General features: G+C 39.9%; 1 protein-coding gene across 6 annotated transcripts in view; it reads left to right on the top strand.

The window, feature by feature from the left end:
* The window catches only part of magi1b (membrane associated guanylate kinase, WW and PDZ domain containing 1b), a 437,777-nt gene that overhangs the window by 353,503 nt on the left and 59,692 nt on the right, over nt 1-24,582 (top strand). For all 6 annotated transcript variants that reach the window (XM_072280525.1, XM_072280524.1, XM_072280521.1 and 3 more), the window contains 7 exons: nt 1,085-1,142; nt 1,985-2,067; nt 2,977-3,066; nt 4,479-4,661; nt 5,798-6,433; nt 22,117-22,145; nt 22,980-23,196. In XM_072280525.1, the coding sequence (XP_072136626.1) occupies nt 1,085-1,142; nt 1,985-2,067; nt 2,977-3,066; nt 4,479-4,661; nt 5,798-6,433; nt 22,117-22,145; nt 22,980-23,196 (1,296 nt within the window). The remainder of the gene's footprint in view (nt 1-1,084; nt 1,143-1,984; nt 2,068-2,976; nt 3,067-4,478; nt 4,662-5,797; nt 6,434-22,116; nt 22,146-22,979; nt 23,197-24,582) is intronic.

Genomic DNA, 24,582 nt, shown 5'->3' with positions numbered 1-24,582 from the left:
CACCCCAAACTCTCCCCGGATTCTACCACTCACTTGCACGTTAACTGGCTATTGTAAGTTGCCCTTAATCTTCCAACCTACACTTTGTGACGTGGAAGAAGCAGTTGCACTCAGAGGAAACTCACACGGTTACTGGGAAGAATAGACATGCTCTGCACAGATGGCACTGGAGGTCAGAACGGAATCAGTGTCACTGAGGTGTGAGATGACAGCTGTACTAGCTCCACCATTCTGTTACATGGAAATAAGAGATGAACCTGAATCCCTACATATGCAAGATCTGTACTGATGCAACAACGTTGTTTTAAAGTATTAATCAATTTATTTAAGTCAATTGTATTAACTTAAATTAACATGCAGCTATATAATTATCATGAAACCATACTATCATGTATGTGCTTTTACACACTACCTAGTGGCCAAGTGGTTAAGGCGTCAGTCTAGTGATCTGAAGGTCACTATTTCGAGCCTCAGCTGAGGCAGCGTGTTGTGTCCTTAAGCAAGGCACTTAACCACACATTGCTGTGCGACGACAGCGGTGCCAAGCTGTATCGGCCCTAGTGCCCTTCCCTTCCCTTGGACAACATCGGTGGCGTGGAGAGGGGAGACTTGCAGCATAGGCAACTGCCGTTCTTCCATACAACCTTGCCTAGGCCTGTGCCCTGGAAACCTTCCAAGGCGCAAATCCATGGTCTCAGGAGACTAATGGATGCCTGTTCTTGGTAATGTGATTCTTAATGATAAGAAATTGAACAAAATGCGGAACTACTTGTTCATCTCACTTTCTAAAGAAGATAATGCTATGTAGTATAATGTGGCAATGACCTTAAATGTGACAGATTTTATGAGTAAATCCAGTACGAAAGGCTGAGAAAGTTTAATTTGCTGTCAGTGTCTCGTGCTTAAAAGTCCTTAATCTACAGCACTGGTGTGGCTAGTTGCAAGTGGATTGCATCAGAAAAAGGTTTTGAAATGGGCAAGGAACAGAATTTTACCCTCGTGTGTCTTTGTCCTCAATGCATTTAATCTTACTTGCAATAAATCAGCAAGTTTCTTTACTTGAGGTATCTTTCTCTACTTTCAGAACTGCCCTCTGGATGGGAGAAAATAGATGACCCCGTATATGGCATCTATTATGTCGAGTAAGTATAACCAATAACACAACCAATAGTTATTAAACTAAAATTATTATCAAGAGAGAAATGTAATCCAATTTTATCTTTCTACTTTGTGATGAACTGTTCCATGAGCTATTCCCCTTCACCTGTCCTTCCCAGTTAGATATGAGACTTACAGTATGTGGCTTTCTCAAAGGGATTCTGCTGCTATCACATTACGTGAGCTATCTAGGGTCAATGATCTTTGAACATTGGTCCTTTACCAATGTTGCTTGTTTTATTTTCAAATGTTTCACTTACAACTTCTCCCAAATGTAATTCCTTTCTTTGGAAGTGTAATTCTGCTTCCTTTAATGAAGGTGCCTAAAAAAACCATTAAAACACAAGTCAGCTCCTGAACATGAGTTCACCTTCAGCATGTAATGTTAATCTCTCGAACATCTCAGGCAACTCTAATTTGATGAGTCATGCATATGTTTCTCAAATTAGTTTTTTTGGCCAGATGTCCTGCCGTGCAATGTTAGTGAGCCACTGCTCTTTGCCCTGCCGAATTTGATGGAAATTGGAGTTTTTTATTTTGTTTTGTGTATTTAGGTATAATCTATGATGTATGTATTTGTTTAAATGGATTATAGCATACTGCTTTAGTATCGATGCTTTAGCTGTATGAACTTGTTAATAGAGACAGTTCATAGCCACACATACAACTTAACATCTAATTTCATTGGATATGTTTTTCCTGAAGCAGGTATTTAAATGAATAAATGCATAATATACATTTATGCTGTCAGCACTTGAAACTGTTGTAGACATAGTTCCTTGTAGAACTTGTTTGTATTCTAACAAGACATTGTCTCTCTCATTAGTCATATCAATAGGAAAACACAATATGAGAATCCGGTTGCTGAGGCAAAGCGCAAAAAGCAACTTGAGCAGCAACAAGCAGAAGGTAAAAGTTGGCTTTGAGTTGACACTTTGCTGCACTGAGGTTTGGTTACACTTAGGGGTTGCTCCCCAACACAATCCCTGGATTGTATTGCTTGTTGACGCAAGGCAAGGTATTTCACTGTATGTTTTGATGTACCTGCAACAAATAAAGCTTCTTTCCCAGTTCCTTTGAAGGGTTTCAGACCCAAAGCATTAACTTTTCTGTGCTACCTGATCTGATGAGTGTTTCCAGCATTTTCAGTTTGGAGCGGGTCAGGAAGGACCTGTTCAGTACCATATAACTGAAATCTTAGTGTCTGCCTCCCTGGCCCTCTCCTCCCACATGAATAGACCAGATTCCCCACCTCAAATATTCACTAAGTAAGTGTTAAAATCAAATTAAATAATTAACATTATTCATGTCATCAGCACTACTGAGATTATCAAATTAATATTTATGGCAGGATCATCGTAAATTGAACAAGAACTCCCCAGATCTGGATGGGATTTTGGTTGGCTTTGCTCAGACAATTTCTAGACCTGACAGTGGCATTGAATGAATTTCTACTTCCCATGAACTTGGAGGAATCAAGAAGTTGTATGTTTTGGAAATGTTTTTAAAAAAATAAACCAGAAAAATCTTAAAGAACCTGTGGAAAGAAAAAGAGTGTGAACATTGAGATTGGAGACAATTTATCATTTCTGCTTGACCTCCCAAGTGTTTAGCTAATGTAATATTTAGCACTTTATAGCGAACGAAAGGAATATATTTCACTCCAAACAGCGATTTTTTTTTTTTAAATTTTTTTTTATTATTATTCTGAAGGAAGTGATCCTTTATAGCTAATTATAGAATTTGGGGTGGTGTCACTGTTGAACAAAATCATATAATGAAGTAATGCTTCAAATTTAATTTTTCTTACCTTTTCAGAGTGGACGGAGCATCAAGCATCTCCTGGTCCCAAAACTCAAAACTACACGCAGAATAACCAGGACGGCTTCAGAGAAACCCCAGCACAAGGTGGTACAGTCTGAAATCAAATGTGCTATGCAATAGATATCAAGCTTAAGATTCGTGTATTAAGGCATTTTGTAGGTGAAATTCATTGAGGAGGCTGCCTTGTATAATGTTTTATCAAAACCATATTATCAGCAAGTAACACCATTCAACTTGGGGACTGTAGTTCAGTATTAGGTATCAGTTTGGTATCAAGAGAGGGGAAAAACTAGGTAATGAAGAGTATACTGACTAGTACTAAACTAGGCATGACAACCCGCCTCAGAGTACTGAAATGTTTGGTTTATCCAGTTATATTATGTAGCTCAGAATGTTGGACAATATCTAGTAACATGAGGAAACGAATTGTAGCAGCAGAGATGTGGTTTTTGAGGAGAATGCAACGAAACAAACATCTAACGAGGATGTCATGAACAGAGCAAACACAAAAAGAGAAATAATGTATGAGATCATGAAAAAGCAACGTAAATTCATTGGACATGTGATTAGGAAAGAGGAGTTAGAATGCACGGTAATTATGGGAAAGATTGAAGGGAAGAAAGCAAGAGGAGGACAAAGGCAAATGATGATGGAGTCAGCAACCAAAGAACTGGAAATGAATACCAATGAATTGATCCACTTGACCCGAAACAGGAGTGTGTGGGCCATGGCCGTCAAAGCTCAAACTGGGCATGGCACCTGATAATGATGATGAATGTTCATGCATTCATTGTCCATTCAGAAATCTGCTGGAGGGGAAGAAGCTGTTTTTGAAACATTGAGTGTGTGTCTTTAGTCTTCCACACCACCACCTTGACGGTAGCAAAGGGAAGAGGGCATGACCTGGGTGATGGGGGTCCTTAGTAATGGATGCCACATTTTCAAGGCTTTGCCTTTTGCAGGTGTCCTCTGCTGGGGAGGCTAGCCATGGTGGAACTGGCTGAGTTTACAACTTTCTGCAGCTTTTTCCAATCCTGTGCAGTGGCCCCTTCATACCGGATAGTGATGCAACCAGTCAGAACGGTCTCCACAGTGCATCTGTAGAAACTTGCAAATAGCTTTGGTGACTTACCACGTGTCCTCAAACTCCCAGTGAAATATAGCCGCTGTCATGCTTTCTTTGTAATTGCATCAATATGTTGGGCCAAGGCCACTCAGGAATCTGAAGATGCTCACCCTTTCCACTTCTGATCCTTTGAGGACTAGTGTGTTCTAAATGGGTTGATGTAATTTGGATGCTGTGTTCAACAGCAGGATCTTCCTTTTTACCTCATAGTTAAGTTACAATCAAAAATCAGATTGAAATTTTTAAAATGCGCTTTGCTGATTTTTAGGGTGTGTCAGGTTGTTAGGAGTTGCAATTTCTCAATTTGTTCCCAACTGGAACCTGAGACTGAGCAAGAACAATTTATGTTGTTATTCATTTCTATGAACAGGCAAGCCCTTCTTTACAAAAAACCCGGCAGAGTTGAAGGGGCAGTTCATCAACACCAAACTAAAGAAGAGTACGCGAGGATTTGGATTCACTGTTGTTGGTGGCGATGAGCCTGATGAATTCCTGCAGATTAAAAGTTTAGTTCTTGACGGACCTGCAGCACTGGATGGAAAAATGGAGACAGGTAAGAAATCATAAGAAATATTCCAGTTTCATGGTTTTACACATATTTTATTTCCCGCCACTCTCTTAACTCTCCACTGTGCAGCTTTCTCCAGAAGCTGCAGGTCCATGATCAGTTGTGACATTAAGTCCTTCTGTGTGATCTAAACTTCTGTGGACTGAGGACTAGGCTCTGTATTTTTCTCCTTCTTTGAGGCTTTAGCTCCCCAGTATAACCGCTGGAGTGAAAACGAACAATGAAATGTGGACAGCAGCTCAGCTTCAAGCTTCCATTTCAGTGCTTCCCAGTTACTGCAACCTCAGTAACAGAAGAGCCTTGTGAAGGATCAAGGATCAGCTTTATTTGCTGTGTACATTTACACACATTGGGAATTTACTGTGGTGTACTGGCATGATATGCAATAAAAAACACCATTCAACAATTATAAAAAATAAAGAATTATATAAAAATTAAGTACAGATATGGAATAAAATGTGCCAGCATGTATTCACAATGTAAATAGCATTAAAAAAGTGGTTTAAAATGTTTATAGTGCAGTGACTGAGGTAATATATAAAGTGGGGTGGGATAGCTAACTAGAATGGTTAATTATATTAACTGACTGGGGGGAATAAAACCTTTAAGATCGCATGAAGTTTTTGTTTTAATGGCCCTCTATTACTTTCCAGAAAGGAGCTTTGGGGAAAAAGCACTTTGCTAGGTGCAATGATTTTTACTTCCAGCTTCTTTGTCCTGTAGATATTCAAGTCCTGCAGTAATAGTAGACTGCAGGATATGTATGTATGTAGTAAAGCTGAGCTAGTTACATGCGACTGGGTTTTGGAGATGACCTGCTATGATGCTACCTGTCAATATTCAGATATTAATCCTAGGATTCCAGAAGTTTCATGTCAAAGTCAAAGCCACTTGCCTTGATTATAGTCTGCCAAGGTGTCTGGTTGGTAGCATCTACTTAATCTATTGGCTACATCATTATTCAACAGTATTAATATATTGCCATTGTCAAAGTATTATGCAAATGTTGTACAGCGCTACACTTTGTGAATTAAGAATATAATTGTGAAGTGAATGTGCATAAATAAAAGTAATTGGTGATGCATCGGTGTAATTAACTGCTTCTAATTTTCCTCCTTTAGGTGATGTTATAGTAAGTGTAAATAGCAGTTGCGTGCTGGGATATACCCATGCTCAAGTTGTGAAAATATTTCAGTCGATTCCCATTGGTGCAACAGTGGATCTTGAACTTTGCCGAGGTTATCCTCTGCCTTTTGATCCAGATGATCCAAATACCAGTTTGGTGACTTCAGTGGCCATTTCAGATAAGGAGCCAATTATTGTCAATGGCCAAGAAAACTGTGACTCCCTGTCAAGCCACAGTAGCCAAACGGCTACTGCAAATGGGAATGGAGCAAAGGATCAGAGACCGTATAGTCCATCGTCCGGTGAGGTTTCATCGAATGGATCCCATACAGCCTACGGCAATGATAGTGCCTCTCTGGCCTCCTCTATAGCCACTCAACCCGAACTTATAACTGTTCATATAGTGAAAGGCCCCATGGGCTTTGGTTTCACCATAGCAGACAGTCCTGGTGGTGGCGGTCAAAGAGTTAAACAAATTGTGGATGGTCCGCGCTGTCGAGGCCTGAAAGAAGGAGATCTGCTGCTAGAAGTCAACAAGAAGAATGTCCAGAACTTAAGTCATAATCAAGTAGTTGATACACTGTTAGAATGCCCCAAAGGAAGTGAAGTGACACTCTTGGTTCAGCGAGGAGGTGAGAACTGTTTGCTTTCTATTGGTGATCCAATTGTGGAACTTTGTAGTAATTTTACATATTTTAAAGCTTGTTTCCAGGTGACAATTATGTTTGAGCTTCTGCAGTTCCTAATCACAATGTAAAAATCAACATGAGATTTTTTTTTGCTCCCTTTGCGGGGAAACAAATTTGCAGTTTTCTGACTTTGGAAAAAGCTCTTCATCTCCACTGGGTAAATTGCATTATTTCCATCTTTAGAAAGAAACTGTTCATTCACTTTGTGATTGCTGTTGGTTAAATCTCTTTTTACACTTATGCGGCTTTAATAGCTTTTGTTACATGCTATTCCTGGATAGGCCTGTCATATGATTGAACTTGCTGTGGTACAATGAGTTTAATCTTTTGATTAACTTTTGACAAAGTGCTTAAAACACAATGATATAATAGGATAATTAAATTTGCACAGTTTGTGAGCACAATGAATTGTAGGGGAAGGATAGAAATGATGGACACTTCCATTTGGAATAGGTGAGAAAAATCATTACTGCTTGTCCGTTGTGATTTTGATTCGTACCTTGGGCTTAACTGTTGCAACAGTACTAAATGACTATAATGACCAAGGTTCGATTAGTAAATTGACTCTAAGTGTTGTTCTGGCAGAGTATTAGTTTGCACTTTATTATGAACCATATAAAGCAAATCATCAATGAAAGTTAAATATACAAGCAAGAAGATCTGAAATTGGATGATAATGTGCATTGCATGCATTTTCATCATTTTTCTGTTCACTCTTGAAGGTAAATAAGTTAATGTCCTCATTAGAAAGCAGCGAATTGTTATGAATTTCATTACCAAATATAAGCTCCAGTTCTAAATATTTGTAGCGTATCTATTTGTATAACAAATGGCTTAGCATCATGATAAAGTGTATAAATCTTATTGTTTCTGTTTTTAATAAAACTGTTCCCATTATCCAGGGGATAATGAAATTTCACTAGAAAATAATTATTTTGTATTCTACCACCTGTCCAACAATTCATCTTAAATATAAATTTAGATATAAAGTTGCAGTAATTCAAAGGTGGAATCCAATTTCGAACATACTACAAGTTACTCATCTATCTTTTAGTTTTCAAACAAATTCAACCACCTGGCATCCCCACCCTTCCCAACCCCACCTTTTAATTGTAATTATAAATACATTCCAGCAGATACCACTGATAGCCACGACCAAGTATTCTGCATGTTAGGTGGCATCTGTGGAAGGAGAAACAGTGTTATTGTTTCAGGTCAAAGACACTCTATTCCCCTTTCCACAAATACTGCCTGACCAACAGTGTTTCCAGCATTTTCTGTTTCTTGTTTCCAGTATCCGCTCGTGTTTTCTCCCTCTTGCAGTAGAGATGAATGTGAAGTCCCCACATTTCACACTTTGGTCCACCTAACTTTAAACAGTGAGATGAATTTTTGGCAACTCGACAGCAATTTCTATTTTCACACAGTGCAGAAATATTTAGTGCGTCCTGTAATTGCAGCAGTTAAAATAAGTATTTAACCCTTTTTCAGTAACAAAGTGCTTTGTGAAGGAGGTCATCCTTCGGGTTGCAATTAAGCTTAATGAAATAGTGGAGTGTTGATTTGCAAATATTACTTGGCAAGAACTTGCAATGTTGTAAAATATTTTTGGAATTGAAAGAAGGTAAAATACTAGTTATATTGAGTATTAGTATGTGAATTCTCGTTTTACTTATTGTTGGCTGATGAGTAACGCCATGCTTGCATACAGTGGCAGAAAAGAACACTTGAATTTTGAGTCCCTTTGCCATGCCATTATAAGAATATTGACAGATCAGTAAAGCATTCAAATTTGTCTATCAACCTGCCTTGCAGTTATGTTATGAATGAAGACTCCAAAGAATTATGTTCAGCAATCTGTAACTCTAAAGCACCATCACATATCTTTAAATTGATGCACTTTAATTTATTGTCTACGAGGATATATCATTGGGCAAGTACACTCGGTGGCCACTTTATTCGGTACCTCCTGTACCTAATGAGTGTACGTATGTGGTTGCCTTCTGCTGTATCTCATCCATTTCAAGGTTTGATGTGTTGTGCATTCAGAGATGCTCCTCTGTGCACCACTGTTGTAACACATGGTTATTCCAGTTGCTGTTGCCTTCCGCTCAGTTTCAACCAGTCTGGCCATTCTCCTCTGACCTCCCTCATTAACAAGATTCTTTTGCCCACGGAACTGTCGCTCACTGGATTTTTTTTTTTGGTTTGTCACACCATTCTCTGTAAATTCTAGAGACCGCTGTGCAAGAAAACCCCAGGAGTTTAGCAGTTTCTGAGATGCTCAAATCACCCCATCTGGCACCAACATGGTCAAAGTCTGTTAGATCGCACTTCTTCCCCATTCTGAAGTTTGATCTGAACAACAACTAAATCTCGTAGCCATGTCTGCATGGAGTTGCAGCCACATGATTGGCTGATTAGATAATTGTATTAACAAGCAGATAAACAGGCGTACCTAATAAAGTGGCTATTGCGTACAGTTACATATATAACTATGTAGAATAAAGCATCCTGGTCTTGCTTTGCACAATTGATGTGTGCCTGATAATAGTGGAGAGGTGCTCTTGATCACATAGCCGTGTGTGTTCTCATTTCCACCACTTATGCATGCTATTAGTGTGAATTATTTATCAATGTGCACTTGCATGTGATTTCATATCTAGTTCAGTGGATGCAGTTGACAGAACTGAAGTATATGTGAAGCACTGTTGCTAATTTTCATTTTGTTAAAGTACCAAGATCTCTATTTTCAAGCTAGTTAGCACATTATTGATACTCTTACTCAGATAGTTACAAAGCTGAACGAGATTTCATAGCATTAGGCGTCCATCAGATCCCAGCTAGTATCCAGGTTTATCAGATTGTCCTTTGTTTTTGTATTTGAAAAGTTCAATTTATTGTTGTATTGACTATAATTAAAATTTCATTTGGAAAGTCACAATATTTTATCTTAGGTGATATTGAGATGACAGTAAAAACCTTAGAGCATTTCTAATTGGAAACTATGTTCCTGTATGTCAATACAAATTCATTACTGGCAGCTCCTGTAGGTGGCATAGTGATATAGGGGCTTCCAACATTAAATAGCACAGAACATGAGCTGCAAAACAATAACTCCAAAGCAATAATTGGACTAAGATAATTAGACCTAAGAGAGAAGTGAAGACATCGGTCTAGCATCACATCTGGAAGTTAACAGGCAGGACCCACAACATTGTGCCACTTCCCTCAGTACTACAATAGATTTGCTTTGGCATGGAAGATGTGCTCAATTTCCAGTACTAGGTATGAATCTAGAATCTTCCTAAACAGTTGAGAGTGCCACCACTGAGTTTACTTCAGCATCCGAGATAGAGTGAAAAGATGGCATGTCAGGATCCAAGGTGAGAGCCGATTTCGCTCATTCTCTGCAATGGTCACTCCTCTCTCCATGGCGCTGAGGCTATGAAGACTGCCCTGGCTGCTGTGCTAAGTGTCTGCTAATATGCTGAACTGATGAGAGGCTTTGTGCCCACTCTGGGCCTCTCCAGGGTTCGGATCTGAGGACTCAATTTTGGTTCGGAATGTTGTTGCTTGTTTCTTGGTTCACCTGTTTGCTTGATTTGTGTTTTTTCTCCATTCCCTTGCACATCAGGTGTTGGTCTCTTTTTTTTTAATTGGGTTCTTTTGGGTTTCTTGCTTTGTGACTACTTGTGAGGAAACAAATCTCAGGATTGTATAATTCTTTGATAATGTACTTTGAATCATTGAATTTAAACTGCCCTGTAATCATAGTCTAAAAGTTACCAATATTTTCTCATTTAAAGCCTTCAACCTTCTCAGAACACATTGGTCAAGCCGGACCTCATCAGAGCAGTCAGTTGAAAGCCCCTGCCACTGCCACACATAGAATATCTCCTTCCACCTACCAATTGCAGTGACACTTTCATCCTTCCATTGGTCTTCATCCTCTAACCTTCCTCGATCTGACCACTGCAGTGGATCTAGACAGAGGGTTGAGGATCTGTGGAATGCTCTGCCTCAGAAGGCAGTGGAGGCCAATTCTCTGCATTCTTTCAAAAAGGAGTTAGATAGAGCTCTTAAAGATAGCGGAGTGAAGGGATATGGGGAGAAGGCAGGAAAAGGGTACTGATTGTGGATGATCAGCCATGATCACAGTGAATGGTGGTGGTGGTGCTGGCTCGAAGGGCTGAATGGCCTACTCCTACACCTATTGTCTATTGTCTAGACTCCTACAGCCTCCCCAACACTGGTAAAACTGCTTTCCGCAGCAACAGCATTATCCCCTGTTTGATAGCTCATGGCATTATTCATTCCTGAGGCCAGGACCCTGGGAGTGCGATGTTTTACAGGACGTCCCTCTACATGAATTGTTTTGTAAATAAGTGTACATGAGTTTATGCTTCTTGGATACATGGTGCAGTCTAAAGGCCATCAGGACATAAACAGAATAAAAAACATACAAACTACCATCAAAGAGTTAGTTCAGTAATACAATTCATTAATGGAAGCTATACCTCAAATATACATAACAGAAAATAGCAATTATAGTTATTTCTGCTTAGGACTTGTGTTACAGAATTTGCCAGTACCCCAATACACAGCTATGCATCAGCCAATGGGTAAGAATTTTTTACTAGTCTTTCAAATTTAACCAATTATGAGTGCACTTTAGGCGTCTTCATAACAATTGCTGATTTAAGTTCGAGTGCGATAGTGACCATTCATTGAACAGGATCTTGTATTCACCCCTACATTAATGCCATAACTGTGCTTCTGTTTGTAGTCACCAAGCCTCTAAAGCCTTCCCTCCTCCCACACCCCCCCCCCTCCCCCGGAGGTCGGGAGGCCATTTCCAAGGTTTCAACTCTCAGAGGCAATGAAAGTCTTAGGCACCGGAGATATATAACTTTTGCACAGTACTCTATTTCTGCTCTTTTCAATAGTGTTTAAAGAAAAAATATTAAATGTTAAAGGTTTCATTTAAGTTATAGAAATTAATAAAATAAAATTTTAAATCCTATTGAAAAGAGCAGAAATAGAGTACTGTACAAAAGTTATATATCTCGGGTGCCTAAGACTTTTTCACAGTACTGTATTTGTCAACATGGAATGGAGGGCATGTTTGTAAATCTGGTGGGAGAAAATGATTCTGTGTGAGTGGCAAAGGTGGAGTGCCATGGGAGGGGTGTGGGACACGTAGCAGAGAAGTGCCAGGAACAGGAGCTGGCATGCGTGCAGACACACACAGCCCTGAGATAACAGGCAAGGTCATTTGACTCCAAACAACTGGTTTATTGATTATTACAGAATGTCTCTCTGGTGCTTCCCACCCCCTCCCACTTGCTCCCCCTTTTCTAAACCATGATTCTCCTCTCCCTGCCCCCTTCTCACTCTCAGTCCACAATCGAGACCCATATCAGAATCATCATTTACACGTCATGAATTTTTTTTTGTGGCAGAGTATAGTGCAATACATAAAATTGCAGTACTGTGCAAAAGTCTTGGGCATCCTAGCTATACATATATGTTCCTAAGACACTTGCAGAGTGCTGTACATTAAGTGTGCTAGTTATGGCTGGTATCATGCAGACATCCCACATCTCCCAGAAGTTCCGGGAGTCTCCCACAAATTAATAGTGGCTCCCTGATGCCCGCAAATTATATACAATGTCCCGGAAATTGATTTTTTTGAGAGCGAGCGTGAGAGAAAGCGAGAGAGCGAGCGCGAGTGAGAGCGACCACGAAAGAGGGAGAGAGCGCGAGTGCGAGAGGGAGAGAGCAAGAAAGCAAGCTCGAGTGAGAGCGACCACGAGCGAGAGAGCGCGCGTGGGCGCGATAAGAGAGAGAGAGAGCGAGAGTGTTCCAAAAAAAGTCAGAGTGGCAGAGTGTTCCAAAGAAAAAATAATGACAGTTTTGCTCGCTGCACTGTTTGCAACAGTGACTTTTCTATTGCCCACGGTGGGTTAAGACTGTAAAAGACATGTTGAGGTGAGTTTAACAGGTGTCATTCGTTCATTAGCATAGCTAACGTTATTTAAACTAGCTGGCCAGCTGCTAAGGAGCTACTCTATTGCAGACATCCCACCTCTCCTGGAAGTCTCCCGCAAACTGATGGTGCTCCCTCCCTGAAATGAGTTTTTGCAGGGTGGGATGTCTGTATCATGGTGCAGGGCCAGATGCACAGTGCATCCAGCACAGTAGTTCAAACACTGCAGACTGCCCTTGGACTGGGCAAAGTGTTGAAAGTCTGCACTTCTGCAGTTATGGAAGTTCAGAAGGCAGAAATTCTTTATAAGACAATGCAACATAGTTGGGGTGGGTGGCGGGGGGGGGGGGGGCGGCCCTTAGTCCTGATTTATTATTGGCAACTTTTAATTCTAAATTGCAATATAGAATCTGCAGCTCATCCTTATGGTGAAGTTCAGGTACAATTAAGCTGGAAATAAACGCTGACCCAGCCTTGAACTGTATATAAATAAGAAAACACATGGACTTCGAAGCTTTCTGCTCATAAGTCATTTCTCAGCCCTATGCACTAACTGCATCAGCACAGAGCTTGTGTATATCTAAGTGATTAGGATAGCTTAATCTATGAGCACATGGATAAAGTTTTAATAAATTCCAGCAGTTTTATACTGAAGTGGGTACATGTGTATTAATGAAAATCTTCATTTTGAGTGGAATAATGATGTACAAATCTGGAGGTTGAGATCTCCTCTCAAATTTTAAATGTTCTTGCTCCTTCTTTTCTCAGGGCCCTCCATTTTTCAGTTCACCCTTTAAATGATTATTTTGGGACTTGTAGTGTTTGCAACTAGTTGATAAATCAAGAGAGAGACTAAAAAGATGGCCTTCAGACTTCATCTCTATTATGCTATCGCATATCAATGCCCTTAGAATAACCCAAATCTTTTTTGCTCTTATTCCATGTGTGGTTTGTTCCAGGCCAAATAGAGCATTTCCAAAATTTTCTGCTCTGTTAACTGTGCGTGTATTGGCTAATGAGGGGCAGTGAATGTTAGAGGATATTTGTAGTGTAGGGACATTGGCAGTATTTTTTGGGAAGTGGTACATGTGGGTTCAATTGTAACACTTAAGTCAAGTTTGGATAGGTAGATGAATAGAGGACTGTAGCCCCAGTTGGAGCTAGATGGGATCAGGCAGAAATCAGGCTGGCACAGACGAGATGGGCTGAAGGTCTGGCTTCTATGTGTAGTTCTCCTTGACTCTAAGATAGAGAAAATAAATGTATGTTTGAGGTATTATCATGACCAGGCATGGATTTAATTGGCTCCTGTCTCTGACTTCGTCCGTCTGGCTGTCTCTCTCCTGCTCTCTAAGTGGATATTGCTAATAACTAAAAAATTTTCTAGAAAATGTTATAGCCTCTCATTGCTTGGACTGCAAGTCACTCCACCTCATTGGGTTCCAAGTGCTGATTCACAGTGCAGCAATCAATGTCGAGGTTGCTTTAATTGCAAGTACTTGGAATCTGTCACTTTGCCATCAGCTTTGCAACCTTGATTATCTCTGTGTAATCAGGCCATTTTGAGGTAACAAGTCTCTTTTTCGGCGTACATCCCTGAGATGTGCTCTTTGAGGTATAATGTTACAGTGGGCTCCAGAAGCATGAACTTGGCAGAAATTTGTCATGGATCCATCTCTGTAATGAAGGAACCAAGCAAACGACAGCCTTTGAATCGCAATTATAACTCGTTTCTTCCTGGTTTTCAAAGGCTTCATTGTAGAGGACATTCACATTTCCAAACAAGGAATGCAGTAGAGAGTTTTGGCAAGAAACAAATGACCCCGAGGATTTGGAAGTGACTGCCTGTTAGAATGCATGATATGACATTCAAAGTCAGTTCTAAAAACTTAAAGATGGGATTTTATACTTTGAAAGACAAAACAGGGGTTTCTTTATCATATTTGAAACCTGAACATGTAGCATTCAGCCAATGCATTAATAGATCTGAGATCAAAACAGAAGACGTTTATTGCATTCCAATTCCTTGGCAGCAGTTGTGAGCAGAGGATGAAGTGAAGTTGTCAGGGTATTTGCAGCCCTCTGGTTTATGCTTAGGATGCAGGCCTGCACATCTTCTCAGGAACCCTTCACTGATTTCAAAGAGGTCGAGGCAGCTCTAATGAGTTGGTTTGGTCTATGAAGCTTCAACGTAACAAAGGAAGAACAATGGAAAGCCTTCTGCTTGTAGTGATTTTCAGCCACATTCAATTACTGCATCAGTCCAAGAGTAAACAGACTGAGAAGGTAAATAAGCTCTTTCCGCTGGTTGCAGAATTGATAACGAGGGATGTGTTTTGAAGATAATTGGCAAAGAATTCAAGGTAATGAGAAATGTCTTTTCATGGCCTGTTGTTATGACCTGCAGAGTGTGATGGAAGCAGGTTCAGCATGCTTTCTGATGGAAAGACCAGAAAATGGATCTAATTGGTGGCTCATTCGGAGAGCTGTCAGAGCATGAAAGCCTGAATGGTCTTTCATTCTCTGATATTTTCTTACTTAACAATAGTGAATTCATTTTGGTGTTTCAAATGTCATGTTTACTAGTGGTCACCATTTTACAAAAGTATTTCAATGTATATAAAAAGCTTATTTTTATCTAAACAGTTGCGTATTTCTTTCATTTGTGGCACCAGAAATATGATTGCGGTTTAGGGGCAGCATGGTAGCGTAGTGGTAAACCTAACGCTTTACAGTGCAGGAGACCTGGGCTCAATTCCCAGCACTGCCTGTAAGGAATTCGTACGTTTTCCCTCTGACATTACAGAGTCAGTCAGAAGAATTTTATAATATCACGTTAATTGATTATTTTAAAGTTCCCGTGATTAGGCTAGGCTTAAGTCGGGGGATTGCTGGGCAGTGCGGTTCGATGGGCTGGAAGAGCCTATTCCGTGATGTAACTCAATAAATGAAGCACTCTGGTTTCCTCGGCTGTGTTAGGCTAGGAAGGATAATCTCTGACCCCGCCAAACATGTGATATTGAGGTGCGAGCCCACCCCAAACTCCCTGATTGTGTGGTTGATATGTAATTCGTTACCCTGTTACCAATGAGTGCCATGAAATAACGGACAGTACACCACATACAATTAAAAGATTTAGCTTTGTATTTCTTAATTTGACTAAAGGGTTGGTAAAGTAAAGAACAAGAAAACAGGAGGGTCCATTTAATGAAAAAGTCTAATGTGCACAAGTTGGAGCTCTCAGTTTCCCCATTGCTGATCTTCCATCGATCTTACCCCGGGTTTTGTCGAATCACGGCCCCGCTTCTCTCCGGCGTCTTCTCTCTTCATCTCTCTCTAACAAAAGCCCCAAGCCCAACCGTGGTGTCCCTCACCAGAGAAACCTCCCCTTAATCCGACCATCCTAACTGATGGCACACAATTCTCCTATCTCTTATCTTCAACAGTAACCCAAGCATAAGCTGAAAAATGAGCAGCTCACACAGAACAGCACAAAATGAAATCCAGAACAACATAACAGTAAAAAATGTGAACCAGGGCATTACATTCTGGTTTTCACCCAATGAAACTAAAAATGTATCATACCTGTCTGTGAGATTCATAACCAAGTCAGTATGTATTCCCAGTCTTTGCTCCCCTCTGATTTCTATGGTTTGCAAAGCCGTTACAGAGGATAGTTATAAGTGAAACAAATTGTTGTGGGTCAGAGATCCAATAGTGGGCAGACCATCAAAAGATGGCAGATTTGTTTCTCAGATCAATATCCCAAGCCTGTGGATACTACTGCAACTTCCATTAACGTGCCCGATAAGGAAACTGAAAGAAGCCAGGCCTTTTAAATTGTTAACTTGTTGCTTCCTGTCCATAATGGTTGAGCTGATTCTGAATGTTTCAGTCAATTTACATTTCAGAAGTGCCTATGGTCAACAAGGGGTGAGGAGTAAGGAGGAAATTATAACAAGAACAAGGGAGAAATATTTCATTTTGCTAGCCAAATAACTAGTGTTAGATTCAAAGAACTATCATGTTCGTGTTGACTGGAAGCATAGCTTTCTAGACTTAACTAATTTGAGAGCACCTGATCAATTTATTTATGCTAAATGTCTGTATAACATTAAGTAATATTTAAATAGGATGAGAGTATTTGCATATTTCCACTGTCCTTTCCATTCATCTCTCCCCGTCTCTCTTGTCACATTACAGGAGAGAAGAATGAGAGGAGATCTTATAGAAACATCTAACATTATGAAAGGGATAAATAAGATAGAGGCAGGAAAGTTGTTTCCACTGGTAGGTGAGACTAGAACTAGGGAACATAGCCTCAAGATTTGGGGGAGTGGATTTAGGACAGAGATGAGGAGGAACTGCTTTTCTCAGTGGATGGTGAATCTGGGAATTCTCTGCCCAATGAAGCAGTGGAGGTTACCTCAGTAAATATATTTAAGACAAGGTGGGATAGATTTTTGCATAGTATGGGAATTAAGGCAGGTAGTTAGAGATGAATCCACGGCCAGATCAGCTATGATCTTATTGAATGGTGGAGCAGGCTCGACGGGCCAGATGGCCTACTCTTGCTCCTATTTCTTATGTTTTTATGTTCTTATTTCTTATGTTTTTATGTTCTTATTACCACCATCTTCTAAAGCTGTGAAATCTTAACTCAAGTTTAAAAAAAGATTCTTAGGCCCTGCTCATCCTTTGATCAATTACCTCAAAGCATTTAGTGACCTCTGTGCCAGGGAGAATGGTTCCTTTCATTTCCCCTTATGCAGACCTCTCATAATTTTACGTGCCTTGATTAAACTTTTCTGCATCCCATGTTTGGGGAAGGAACCCCTGTCTATCAAATCATCCTTAAAGAATCTTGAGATAATCTCATAAACAGGGGACTAAATACTGAGTCCTGTTAAATCCCTATGGCATTGAGCTTCCAGTCACAAAGTTCCCCTCAGTCATTACTCTTTGCAAGCTACCATTGAACCAGATTTGGATTCATCTTGTTGCTCTCCCATGGATCGCACCACTTTTCCTTTCTTCACCAGTTTGCATTGTGGGACCCATCAAATGCCTTGCTAACATTTAGACAGACTACAATAGATGGAATGCCTCATCAATCCTTATGATCAATACCATGACACTGTTGCATTGTCAATGTCCTTCAACATTTTTCTTAAACTCAGTATAGCATTGCTTCCCTTCTTATTATTCTTGCTACATCTGAATGAAAAGGTTCCTCTGATCAAATTTAGCAATTCGCTGACCCTTTCTGCTTGTACGTTTCTACTATTTTATGCTGGACTTTGGACTTCCTATCCATTTTTAACCATCTTGTCTACAAGCCTGACCACCCTCAGGAGTCTTCGTGATTCCCCTGCTGCGCTGTGCCTTTCCATCTAATACTAGTGATGACCACTCCGTAGTCATCCCTGAAGGCATTGCTTCAGTCATCCTTAGTGAGTTCCCTTTAGCTCTGCTCTGCCAATGTGATCAGGTTTGATACCCTGCTGTAGTTTCCAACTTGTTTATTAACAATCATGTGCCCACTTTTGACATCTTCTGAAAACTCCTAAATCATACAGCTTTAGATGTCTCATGGTCTGCTTTTTGTGATATTAATCAATGATAATGCAATTCCAAGGCCTGCAGAATTTCATGGCAGATAGTTCTTCTGTGAGTAACTGACCCATCCTTCAAGTTATTCCCCTTCCTCTGCCACCTTCATGGATTCACGTGCTATTTTATTTAAAGCTTATGGGCGTTTACTTTCCTCACCACTTAATGAAGTTGTGACTTGTTGAGATGAAGCCATTTGGCCAGGTGCACTGTAAATGGTTATTTTCACTGCTATGAACGCCAGCCCTGACAGATGGGCCAGACTGCTGGAGACCCCAGTTCCCTTGCTGTGGTCATGTTTAGGCTTTATCTGTCTTGACATTTGTCGATGGGTGCCACAAATGTGCTAATTTTACCTTAAATGGTTTAATATTTTATCTGCTGAGGTGATGTTTTTCTGTTTGACCTGGAGTGCACTATATTCACAGAGCTGACAATTAATCAGCCTATTACTGATGTGGGAAAGTACAGGCACAGTAAACTATTAATAAAGTGACGGCCTTCCCAGTGCAGTCAAACAGTAATAAATGTTAGAATTTTGGTCTGCGCTTAATGCATTTAACGTGTTTTCCTGTGTGAATTGGTGCCTCAATAAAATATATAAACAAAAGGTTTATTTGTCCCAAGTATGCCAAAACATACAGTGAAATGCATTGTTTGAGAGAAGGATGTGCTGGAGGCAGGTTGCAAGTGTTGCCAGGCTTCTGGTGCCAACATAGCATGCCTACAACTTATTAACCCTAACTTGTATAATTTACTAACACTAACTTGTATAGTTTATTAACACTAACTTATATAACTTTTTAACCCATCTTTGCTGAAAGGCCTTGATAGAATGGATGTGGAGAGACTGTTTCCTATGGGTGGAGCGTCTAAGACCAAGGGACACAGTCTCAGAATAGAGGGTTGTCCTTTTAGAACAGAGGTGAGGAGGAATTTCTTGAGCCAGAGAGTGAATCTGTGGAATTCTTTGCCACAGGCATCTGGGGAGGCCAAGTATTTATGTAGACTAAGGCAGAGGTTGATAGATTGGTCAGGGCATGAAGTGATATGGGGAGAAGGCAAGAGATTGGGGCTGAGAGGAAAATCGGATCGGCCATGATGAAATGGCCCCATGATGAAATGCTCCTATATCTTATGGGATGTGGGTGGAAATCGGGGACCCAGAGAAAATCTGCGGTCATGAGAGAACATGCAGATTTAGAAACAGCGACAGGAATAGAACCCCAATTTTGTAGTTGGCGCCGTAAAGTTTTATGCCAACTGTTACGCTACCATACGACCTGTACACAAATCATATATATTTAGATTTATTTAGAATATAAGGGGAAGGGGATTAACTTGCAGCTGGTAAGTGAATGCTTTCTATACTGTACTGAAGATTGTAATTGACTTTTCAGACTGAAAAAGAGAAAGCTACATTTGCTTTAACCACCTTGTTGTAAGGCTCCTTCTTAAAAACTTGTAAGTCTGGACCAACTGAGTTTCGTCTTAGTAATTGGCAAGACATCTTAACCAATAAATCTAACTTGAAAAATATCGCCCACGTGCCCTCATATCTACTGTGATGAAATGTTTTGGGAGGTGGATTATGGCTTGAATTAACTCCTGCCTAAGCAAGGAAGTCAACCCACTGTAATTAGCCGACCACCACAATGGTCTACAGTGGATGCAATCTCACTGGCTCTCCACTTGGCTTTTGGACCACCTGAACAACAGCAAAACACACGTCAGACTGCTGTTTATTGATTACAGCTCAGTGTTCAACACCATCATCCCCTTGGTGCTCATCAATAATCTTCAAAACCTGGGCCTCTGTGCCTTCCTCTGCAACTGTAGCCTTGACCTCCTCATCAGGAGACCAGCCAGTGCATATCAGAAACAACATCTCCTCCTGGTTGAGGTATATGCATAAAACAACATGTTTCTCAACAGATGTTAGTGCTGATAAATCTGATTCTACGCCTGCAAAAAGAATTCAAAAGGTGTCCCTTTCAAGGAATCAGACCCTGGACCAATAGATAAGCAAGTCATGGGTTGATCTGATAGTATTTATATTAATTATCACTAGAACTTTGTGGAAGGTGGTGGAAAGAGTTTGTATCCGGATAATTTTCAGGAAAAGAAAATACCTGTTGGTAAAAATTAGACTTGACTTCTCTTAATAATCCCACAGAAACACTGACAGGCGCGTGGTTAGAACTTGTATGAAACATATCACAGAAGGGAGGTGGAAAAAAGGTTACCAAAACTACAGTGTGTAAATTCATTCTTTGTCCCATGTGCTAGATACGTGCGTATGCCAGTTGCTGCAGCTCATCCTCCACCTTGAAACGATGTTCTTTTAACTTCAGTGAAGCTGGTTTCCAGAAACAAATTACAGCGTGTAGCTGCAAATGTCACATCCAGTGCAGGATGCAACTCTACTCTTGCATATCCCACCCAAACTGCTAACTCATTACTCTTTTAATTTGTCACTTTAGAGAAATTACGTCCATAGGCATAGACAGGAGAGAAATGATTCATAGTCTTTGCATAGACTGTCACACCTATAACATTTTATATCAGGCTTCCAGCTGTTGAGATCATCGTTTAATAGCACTGATAAATTATATATAGCGCATGTGTCTATGTGATGCTGTGAATTCCACACTCATACAATTAAGAATGGTAATGGCTTGGTTTATTGAAGTTCTGTGTTCCGGCATTGAATGGAATCATGTCAAGATCTGGACTTGGACTTGTTACTGTGTTTTGTATTTTGTTGTAAGGTCTAAAATGAGCCAGCGTGGACTATTAACCATGAGAGCAGAGATTTAGTACACTGTTTCTAAGAATTTTAAATTCTGTATGGGTGACACATTTAGTAGAGCCACTTTCTCACAGCAGCAGAGAGCCAGGTTTGAATCTGAGTCTGCTGTCTGTGTGGAGTTTGCATGTTCTCCCTGTGACTTCATGGGTTCTCTCCAAGTGTTCTGGTTTCTACCTACATCCCAAAGATGTGTAGGTTGGTGGGACATTGGTAGAAGTTGTGGGGATTTGATGATTGAGGTGGACTCTGTGATCCGCCAGGCCTATCCCTCCTATGACATGAAAAGAGGATCCATGGTCATTAACACTGAAAAGTAATAAAACCTGACTATCATCTTTTAATTCCATTATCATTTCAAAATGGTGCCTTTTGCTTTCTGAGGCGCACAAAAGGATCGATCCACCTTAAGGAAGCCAAACTTGATACACTTGTGAGTAGAAGCCCTGGAGAAGTTTTCTACTGGGAGTGTCACATACTTCACTATGTCTTGGAGACAATGAGAGGACCTGAACATTTCAATTTTTTAAAAAGCAAACTTTTCTGTGAACTGTGAATCATCCGAACATACATATTTTTACGTTTGCCATGGCTAACTTTGGAGTCAGTAGATTAGATAGTTAGACAGCTTTCATCTCTGCCGTTCTTTGCATATAATATTACTTCAGAAGGAAGAATGAAAATAAATCTCAGGGTTGTATATGCTGACATATATGTATTTTAATAATAAAATTAACTTTGAACTTCAGTTTATATACTCATAAAATTCTTATAGTACATCTATGCTTCTACATGAGATTGTTTTGAAGCTTTAGCAGTGTAGAAGTAACTGCAAAATCAGAGACATTTTAATTGTTCGCTGAATATGAATTTTATAATTCTTTTAAATTTAATTTTGCAACGTCCTCATGGAGCTACAGGACTTTATTTTGCTTCTGCTGCAGAATCTAGTTTCATGGGTCACACTGACTGGTTTAGACTGCTAGCCTGAAGGCTGCTGAATCAGGAGTAAGTAGAACTGATGTACTGGGGATTCAACACACTATAATCTGATCTGATCAGACGCCAGGCACAGTGGCTGGCACAGATTTTAACATGGTCAGAGAGATTCATACTCACTAAACCAATTTGGATCATGTCCTTAGTATTCTTTTAAGGCTTTCTTATTGCCGAATCTTGATTTTTCTTTTGTTTGTTTTTCCTCTTTCATAGGACCACTTCCCAAGAAAAGTCCAAAGTCGGTAAGTTTCATGCTGGGCCCAAATTTCTCTTGTTATACATTATGAATTTGTGAAGTAAATTCTAGCTGGCTGTGTAATGTGCTTTATCCTCATTCATTCTTACATTTACGAATTTACCAGAGATGTGAACTGATTAACTCCATGTAATTTATGAACGTTGCTTCTTTATTTAGCAACTTGGATTGTACTACAGATTGGCATGTAAAAGGGTGAAAATGACGAAAGTAAAATTCCCATATTTTTGTCCCATCTCAGATATTCCCTCCCCAACCACCAAAAAGTTCCCTAAACCAAAAAAAAATTAATACATGGCAGCACTTGATTAAAGTCAAAAAAAAGTAACTTCAGGCCCAGTCCATTGTCAGATTGTATTAGGTCTGTGAAGAGGAAGCATAGTTGCATTCACTATTAAATTTGAGAAATGTCAGCCTTCATGTGCTTCTTTGTCAGTTTCAGATAAATTTACCCGTTGGCAGAATACATCTTGTGTGCATGGAATATCTCAGATGGAGTGTGCTTTGTGGTATTTATTTTCAGACTACCTAGACTCTCAATTTGAAGAAAGACCTCTGCTTTTATTTTGAAACTGATATGAAATGTGTCACCTGTCTTCTAGTCAATGGAAATATATAAATGTTCTAAAAGGATGGGTTGTCGTGAATCCTCATTTAGTGCATTGTGCACTTTTCATGATGGGCTGCCTTTAAAGTAGTTACAGCTGCAGTAAACAACTTAACTTTGTGAAATGATTTTTTTCAAAATGGGAGCATTGTATCGATTGCTCCCAGTCAGTGAAAAGCTGGATTGACCTTCTGTTCTCTTGAATAATTGCAGCAAGCACTGGAAAGGAAGGACAGCCAGAACAGCTCCCAGCATAGTGTCTCCAGCCAGCGGAGCACACACACTGCCTCACCAGTCCTGGGCACCCCTGGGCTTCCAGACTATCCTTCGAACGAGGTACCAGCAGTGGATCAAACGGATATCTCTGGGCAAAGGAAGCCAGATCCTTTCAAAATCTGGGCCCAGTCACGAAGCATGTATGAAAGTAGACGTAAGTACTTATAAAAATTGCAAACGTTCATCTTTTCATGACTTTAATACTTTTTGCTGAAGTTTAATAACTAAAAGATTGACATTAATGTCTTTTGTCTTTATATACTCTGCAATTCAGGATTCAGTCCTGTAGCATCACCAAATTTCACACTGGTAGTGTTGTTGACGGTTTCCATTAACAGCTGCAGAAAATGCCCCTGAAGCCTAGTGGCAAAGAATGTTTTGTATTTTCACAGTTATTGGTGAGCTAGAACAGTGGGCTCTATTAATAATGTTGCAGCTGTTGTTCTCTGATGATGCAATGTGCAGTTGTCCATGAGAATATTTGGAAGGAAGTCTTGAATATTGTAAAATATAATTTAAAGCAAATTCTAAATTGCAGAATAGCACCGTTTAAGAGAAGCCAATTACTACCATTTATCACCAACAGGAATAGTTGCCTTTTTCAGTCTTCAGTGTAAAATCAGTGGTGTTTCCCTTGGAGTTAAACTACTAGCAGTGACAGCCTGGGCAAATAATTAGAAATTTTAATGGTGTATTGCAAATGGGAACATTATTAGCAGGTGCTGCAAAATAATTTTCCATGTAATCTTTAGCCCAACAGGTATTTCATTTAAATGACTGAGGAAGACACACAATTATTCCTGCTTTGCAAATAATAAACTTTACTACGTGTTAGACAGGTGGATGTGATGTTCTGGGATACAAATCATACGGTGTGCAACTGTCCTGTGTGATGTGATAGAATTGTAGTTTGTTTAAATTATCTCTATTTTTGTTTGCACCTAGCACATAAAGCCATGTGTGCCGTGGGTCAGGGCCATTATCTTGAGCATCCTGTACCAGTTTCTTTCTTTTGGTGTATGTTCCACCTCTGCTTACTGGAAACTCTAGAATCATTCTATACTTTTTAGATGCAGCATATTGCATGCATTTTTCTCAGTATGAGATGCGAAACATGGATCAAAAGAACTTGGCCAATTACAGCATTTGATTTACCCATTTAATCCTATTGCTGTAGTTGATAACATCAAATTAACAATAATCCAGATCTTACTTCAACCATAAAATGTAAGCACTGGAATCGGATTTGGCCTGATTTGGAGTTTTTGGTGCCTGTTGTACCCTGTTTGTGGGTTATGCTGAACTTACAATGACACAGAAGTCCATACAGTACCCATTATGGCTTCGTGTGAAGTAATCCAAACGGTCTAATTCATTCTCTCCATATTTACCTGCCCCCTTCAGCTTATTGCCTCTCACACTTGCCCTATAATTTCTTTTTTTTTTTTTTGCCAATTTTAATGTATGATTTGAGCAATCTAGACAATTTACAGAAGCCAGTTTAGCAAATCAGCAAACCTTTGAAATGGGTGAAGAAACT

The sequence above is a fragment of the Mobula birostris genome, chromosome 16 (genome assembly GCF_030028105.1).
Source record: "Mobula birostris isolate sMobBir1 chromosome 16, sMobBir1.hap1, whole genome shotgun sequence".
NCBI classification, from domain to species: Eukaryota; Metazoa; Chordata; class Chondrichthyes; order Myliobatiformes; family Myliobatidae; genus Mobula; species Mobula birostris.
The sequence above is the reverse complement of the archived record's forward strand: the minus strand, read 5'-3'. Positions and strand labels throughout refer to the sequence as shown.